This window comes from Octopus bimaculoides, chromosome 2 (assembly GCF_001194135.2).
Source record: "Octopus bimaculoides isolate UCB-OBI-ISO-001 chromosome 2, ASM119413v2, whole genome shotgun sequence".
Lineage (NCBI taxonomy): Eukaryota > Metazoa > Mollusca > Cephalopoda > Octopoda > Octopodidae > Octopus > Octopus bimaculoides.
Genome location: NC_068982.1, coordinates 125,894,482 through 125,902,004, shown reverse-complemented (window position 1 = coordinate 125,902,004; position 7,523 = coordinate 125,894,482). Strand labels below are relative to the sequence as shown.

General features: G+C 38.2%; 1 protein-coding gene across 2 annotated transcripts in view; it reads right to left on the bottom strand.

Moving 5' to 3' along the window:
• LOC106871214 (uncharacterized) overlaps positions 1–7,523 on the bottom strand; it is a 33,424-nt gene that overhangs the window by 12,849 nt on the left and 13,052 nt on the right. For both annotated transcript variants that reach the window (XM_014917562.2, XM_052965584.1), the window contains exons 6-10: positions 6,929–7,042; positions 5,296–5,390; positions 2,287–2,353; positions 1,591–1,787; positions 486–555 (exon numbers count right to left, since the gene is read on the bottom strand). In XM_014917562.2, the coding sequence (XP_014773048.2) occupies positions 486–555; positions 1,591–1,787; positions 2,287–2,353; positions 5,296–5,390; positions 6,929–7,042 (543 nt within the window). The remainder of the gene's footprint in view (positions 1–485; positions 556–1,590; positions 1,788–2,286; positions 2,354–5,295; positions 5,391–6,928; positions 7,043–7,523) is intronic.

The window sequence follows — 7,523 nt, the reverse complement described above, 5'->3', positions numbered from 1 at the left end:
TATATATATATATATATATATGTATGTATGTATGTATGCATGTATGTGTATTTATATGTATATATATAGTGAATGAGTGAGATAGATAGCTAGAGAGAGAGAGGGGGAGAGAGAGAGAGAGACTCTGTGTGTGTGTGTGAGGAAGACGAAGAGGAAAAAAAACCGCCCCTGGTATGGTACTTTATTGATCCCTAAAAAATATAAGCCAAAGTTTCACCAGCGGAATTTGAACTCAGAGTGCAGGGTATCAGAAAGAATATCGTGTGGCCTTCTATTCAACACTGTAATAACTCTGCGAAATAGACACCGAGTTTAAAGCAGTGATACAAAATGAATTGGTTAACTTGTATGAAATCGAAAGACCAGAACACGTTCATTTATAATAATAAATGCGAAATTGTGCTTGTCCATCTGCGACCCCTGTATCTCAATCTACATTTGCTCTGCATAGACATATTATATCATTTTGGAGTCTAAATACTTACAATCGCCTTTGACTGTTTTCTTCTTCAATGGAGCACTATAAAGTCGTCCTTCGTTAGTTATAGCCGATACCTGATATAAAGAATTTTGATATTAACATATTCCTCGAGAATAAAGTAGGAAGGAAGGAAGGAAGGAAGGATTGAGCAAAAGGACAGAAATACAAGGTTGTGAGAGTTTAGGAGGGGATGATATCGAAATTGTAAGTTCAGAGAAACGGTAACAGTTGTAATAACGACAGAAGGGAGAGAAAGAGAATATAATTTAACGAATTTAGAACATTGAACAATGACGGATTATCATTCAAACTGTAGAAGATAGAAGGTATTGTATAGATGCCTTCCATGTGATAGGTACATTGCCCTAAATGTGAGTGGTTTATATTCAATTTTAGTGTATAATTATATATTAAATACTGTCAGCAAAAAAGAAAAAACCAGGGACTGTAGTCATTTCTTGATCTGAATCGTAATCCAACTCTTGTGATGCGACCTTGGCTAAGTGGACTATATAAAGTTGTTAGAAAAAGATTATAAAGTGAAGCGTTTTTATATGTATACGATGATAGTTCACGAATTTTGTTTATGAATTAGCAGTATGCAGTGGAGTGCATGAGGGTTAGACTAATTCAAACCTTTGACTCGTTAATTTCCTTTGAACAGAACATTTTTGTGGTACCGACAGAGGGCAATTATCTTATGTGTTCTTCTTTAATCTAAGATTGTGTCAACTTTTAGCGATGGTTCAAGTTCTCTGATCAGCGCTGTTAAAGGAGCTAAATAGATTTCAATAATCATTATCGAGTTGAAAATTTTAAAGAAACACATTTTGCCTTTGTTTAAAGTTACGTTGGGAATATAATGTAATGATAAGATTTTATTAAGTTCTTTCCAATTCATATTTAACTGCATTTATCGCTTTGCATTATAGTTTTAGAACAGTCTTAAATGATAGCAGACGATGGTAAAACAAAGAAATGAACCAACGTATGTTACAATAGAATTTAGTCATTGTACTCTTCTAGATTTGTTGCTGTCTCAGTTTGATGTAAGTTAACTAGTATAGCACACTTGAACAAAATATATCACATTCGTACAACATTCTTACCACAAATGTATATTCTGTATCAGGTGTCAATCTTGTGAGAGCAAGGGTCATATTATTTCCTGAATATACCATTGCTCCATCCATGAAGACTTCATAACGATTGACACGTCCGAGTGCATCTTTTGGTGGTAGCCATGACAAGTGTATCTCATTTCTACCAATAACTGCTACATTAAGTTTCGGGGGAATATAACTATCTAGAAAATAAGAAAGAAACAAAGGATATGATAATAATTAAATTGAAAGGAATTACATAATAATAAATTTATTGAAAAACGGTAATTTCTCTCTTTATTTCAAACTCCTGTAGTTACTTTTGTTGATATAACGTATTGTTTTCAACAATAACATTTTTGCCGAGTTAATTTTCTTGACTGTAGCAAACCACAAGTGTAAAATAAGTTCAGCATTTATATGGCGGTAATGACGGTAAACTGGAATCGTTTGCACGCCGGGAAAAATGCTTTGCGGCATTTCGTCTGTCTTTATGTTCTGAGTTCAAATGTCGCTGGGGTTGACTTTGCCTTTCATCCTTTCCAGGTCGATGAAAAAAAAAAAAAAAAAAAAAAAAAACCAATAGCAGTTGAGCACTGGAGTCGATCTAATCGATTTAGCTTCACCCCATTAACTAAACACTACCACACAATGTTTTTATAATTAAACTTGATCTTTAAATATAAGCACCGGAATACTAACATTTGTCTGGTGTATTAATTTGTAGTGAAGAGAATGGACCACGTCCTCTTCTGTTTGCAGCCGCCACCTAAGAATTGAAAGACGACACAGTTGGTATATCATTATTAGTATTTCAATGAATTAATACAAACAATTTACAATTAAGACAAAGTAATATTTCTGATCCATACCAAATTATTGGTTTGTACGTTATTCTCTAGAGTATGACTGGCTTCACAGACTGTTGTTCACCGGTTCTTCTGCTTTACGAATACAACAGCGTTTTAACACCTTAAAACTTGTAAACAACAATCGGGACAGCGATACTGCTACACACGCAAACTTCCAAATAAAGGGCGCGCAACTAGCATGATTGGTATGAAGTAACTCAGAAATGCATCTAAGCCTCTGACCAGAAGAGGTGCTGCCTCATCTCTTTAGTTTTTCTATCGTGACTACATTGGCCTCTGGTCTTCAGAGAAGGCTGATTCGTGCGACCTGTGCTCAACCACTCCTTTTCTCATCATCCGTATTGTGTATCCATTATCTAGGCTTTGTACTAATCACGACGCTCACCACTGAGACTTCAGTGTCAGCGTTACGTCTTATTTTTTCCTGCAACCGTCGATATACTTGTTACAGTTCAATGGGATTGTTAACGAGATCAACCTCAACGGTATCAGACAAAACCAGTGAAACAAAAACACGACAGGAGTTAGAATACTGCCAGTGATAAACCAATAACTATAACACTATGCAGTTGGCTAGCCTTTGTTTACAAGCTTGTTGCCATGCTTTCGCTTTCGCTTTTTGCTTTGTTTGCCATGCTTTCGCAAATTGTTTTAGAGGCCTATGCAACCGCAAGCAGATACAGACACTATCTCAGACCTCCCATCCTAGATCCAGTGAAATATGGAGGATGTGATGGCTGGAGGGAGAAAGAGCTGCAGTAGCAGTCAGTTGCTATTAATTTTCAGCTGAGTTAACTGAGCAGCCTGCCTTGCACAAGAAAACAATGCAATCTCCAGTCTAAGAGTCGAATCCGTGATTTTATAATCGTAATCCTAACATCATAACCGCTAAACCACGTACTTTCACAGTTGGCAGTAACATCTATAACTACAAAAATGCTGGTTGTCACGAAAACTATAGAAAGGACAATTCAAAATGTACGATATCAGTAAGATTGTCAACAAAACCATGAAATTAATGACTAACACGATCATAGAAGTAACAATTAATACTAAGTGAAACAGCAGACTAACAAAAGCTAAATTCCTGGCCATTAATACAACAGGCAACAATAACTGCTTTAATATCAGTAACAATGGCAACAGTAAGAAGTTGATGGAATAATAGCAGAAAACCACTGCAAACGTACTAGTGACAGCAACAACAAAACAATGATAGGAACAGTTCTAGTCGCCACAACACGCACAGAAGATTTGGCACAGAAAGCAAAATGATGGCCGAATACACTTAGAATAATCACATGTACCGCATTTAGCAAACACAAAGGAACAATAACACTAGTGCACAAACGACGCATTAGATTTATTATGAACTATGCTTGTTCTGCCTGCCCCGTCCCTGATCTCTCCCCATCAAACCCCAAGCAACGCAAAACAACACAGAAGAGCATCCAATGTACTATAACAGGTCGTAGATAGTCCATACCCACAGACCAATAACACAATATAACAAAAAAAAAATGCTGCAAATGAAAGACCACTTCAACATGCGGGCGACAGTTTATTGCCGCGACACGTTTAAACCCTGGCTCTCCGTGCTACTACTTGGAAATCCACCTCCAAATACCCCCCCCCTCTCTCTCTCTCTCTCTCTCTCTCTCTCTCTCTCTCTCTCTCTCTCTCTCTCTCTCTCTCTCTTTCTCTCTCTCACATACACACACAACATGCTACAATACAACAGTATCCTAAAATCAAACACTATCTCTCTCATTCAACCCCGACATATACGAATAGAACACAGGCATACAAATATTGCAACAGCATTAATGGCTCCACAGAACCCAAACACTGTGCTTGGAAGCACACCAACGGTATTAAGTGCAAAAGAATGGCAACTGTCTTGCTCTGGCCTTGTCCATCTTTCCTGTTTCGTTTGTGGCGACTCACCGTGTTAGTTTTCTCTATGGATTTCATCTGAGTCTATAGGCTTACATAAACAGACTTGACAGCCTAAATAGGGCAATATGTTTAAGATTCTAAGGCGGCGAGCTGGCTGAAACGTTAGCACGCCGGGCGAAATGCTTAGCGGTATTTCGTCTGTCTTTACGTTCTGAGTTCAAATTCCGACGAGGTCGACTTTGCCGTTCATCCTTTCGGGGGTCGAAAATTTAAGTACCATTTGCGTACTAGGGTAGATCTAATCGACTGGTCCCCTCCCCTAAAAGTTCGGGCCTTGTGCCTAGATTAGAAAAGCATATGTTTAGGATTCATCATTGTATGTTGGGGGTGTGTAATAAGATTCTCCGCTTGACAAAGAGACATACTTTTACAACGAAAATGAATCTATGGAGTCACACCTCGTCGTTCGGCCCATCACATGCAGGTCCGCCATAGGACTGTTCCACCTGGACTGATTTATATGGAACTTTACAACCACCACCATCACTGTCATCAACAACAACGACAAATTAGCCAATTAGGGAGGCCCTTTAAGTGATCGATCGACTTGCAAGAAATCGCCAAAATTCCCTCAGATTATACTTAAACTTCTTTCAAAAGGACACCTAGGAGAATATAAACGAAAAAGTAAAATGGGAATGGTATGTCTTTGATCGTGGGTCTACTCGATCAGGGTTGACCAGCGGCTATACGATAACAACAACAACAACAATAATTGTGGGCGCAACAACAATAATTGTACCCACTACGAAAACACCAACAACAATGACAGTAACAACAACAATAACAATAATGGACTCATGATTCAAATGCTTATTTCAAACGATATAATATTTTATAAAAATGATATTTTAATGGAAGAAATATGACATTGACAGACCTGTAAGATATAGTTCGTAGCTGGAAGTAAACCATTAATAAAGGAAATGTTTTCCATAACCGTTTGTTTTTTGCTGTAATTCTGTGTTTCACATTCTGTGTAAATAGAAAAACCCGTTAATTATATAAAATATTAATAGAGCTACATAGAGATCTATGAAGATGTTTAGTCCCAACATGCTTGAAGTTGATTTTTAACACGTTTACACGCATTTAACTACTAAACCATTTGGTATTGAGCAAATGCCCAAGTTATTATTGTCTTATTTAATAAAACAAGACTTTGATGATAAGATAGTGACTGGGTTCCTCTGGAGCATTGCACTATACAGAATAATAATTGGTAAGAACTTCGACATTGAGATCCAGGTAATATTTGGTCCATTGGATTTTTAACTTAACTCGTAATCAAGGCGAATGGCTGATGAGTTAAATTCGTGGTCTACAGGTTACATGTATTATCTATTATCTTGCGCTATCAACCCCTGATAGAATAGTTAGGATGGTGACATGATATACATCAGATCTCTTTAGGCTTGACCACAGTTGATTTCCCTCGAGAAGAGGAGAATCGATCCTGTTACCGGACTGATACTTTAGACATTGATGGTAACTGAACTCAAAACGCAGAGAGCCAGAACGAAAAGCGCAAAGTAAACTGTCTGACCCTCTAACGATTCGGTTTGTGAATGTGATGTTCGTTTACATTCATCACTTACTGTACATACACATATGTTCATGTACAGATTAGTGTAACTAGGAGAGGAGAGTGGGGGAAGTCAGCCGAGGGCGACGCTTTTAAACCTGCTGTATAAACGCATATAGGATTGGGAGTCCTGGGCAAGGAAAACTCAAGAGCTACTCTAAGCCGAACTCAATCTAGCTATCATTGCATATTTTTATATTCAAATCATATTGCTGTGACCCATGACCCTTAATGGATAAAAAAATAATCCTGGCAGTGATATAAGTCCATTTCATCTGCCATTCGTGAAGGCACGTGACTGAGAGGTCAGCGTATAGCACAAGGTCGTAGTTTCGATTACCAGATGTTCGAATGATGTATTGTGTTCTTGAGCTAAACACTTTATCTCGCGTTGCTTCAGTCCACTCAGCGGTAAGTAAATAGCCCTGAGACAGACAAGCGTCTCGTTTAGGGCTGATATTGTGTTTGCCAGTCACTTATATGCCATGGAAGCCAGGTAACTGGCCTTAAGAACCCTAGAAGTCTTGACGATAGTGTCCAGAAGACTCATTACATCTGCTATTCATAATCTTAGCACACAAAACCTCTACAAAAAGAAAGAAATTACCAACCGCTTCATAATAAATCTATATTTGTTTTATCTAGAATCATTTTATATTATATATATATATATATATATACATACATACATATATGTGTGTGTGTGTGTGTGTGTGTGTGTGTGTGTGTGTGTGTGTGTGTGTGTGTGTGTGTGTGTGTGTGTGTGTGCGTGTGTGTGTGTGTGTGTGTGTGTGCGTGTGTGTGTGTCGGGGTGTATTTGTGAAAGAAATGGACGCCAGAAGTTTTTAATTCTATTCTTCCAAAATATAAATGTTCAATAACAAAAATGAACAATTCCGAATCCTTACCGAAAGGATAAATGTCTTACCTGTCAGTATAATATATTTCACCGCAGTGTTACAGTTTGAGGGAGGATCCCAGGTTAGTTTCACTTGGTTCTGTGTCTGAGCTACCAAACGAAGATTTTTCGGAGCTTCAGGAACTAAAGAATCGAAAATATATTTCAAATCATTTTTATTATTTAGCGGTGCATTCTTTTAAAAGCGTTTCACAGTCACGTGATTATTTTCACACGTTGGTATCACATACAGATTCTTGGACGCGCATCTTCCTATTATCAACACATTTAAGTGTGTGCGCGTATGCGTATGTATGTTGTTGTTGGCACTCCGTCGCTTACGACGTCAAGGGTTCCAGTTGATCCGATCAACGGAACAGCCAGCTCGTGAAATTAACGTGCAAGTGGCTGAGCACTTCACAGACACATGTACCCTTAACGTAGTTCTCAGGGAGATTCAGTGTGACACATAGTGTGACAAGGCTGGCTCTTTTGAAATACAGGCACAACAGAAACAGGAAGTAAGAGTGAGAGAAAGTCGTGGTGAAATAGTACAGCAGGGTTCGCCACCACCCCCTGCCGGAGCCTAGTGGAGTTTTTCAGGTGTTTTTTTTTCGCTCAATAA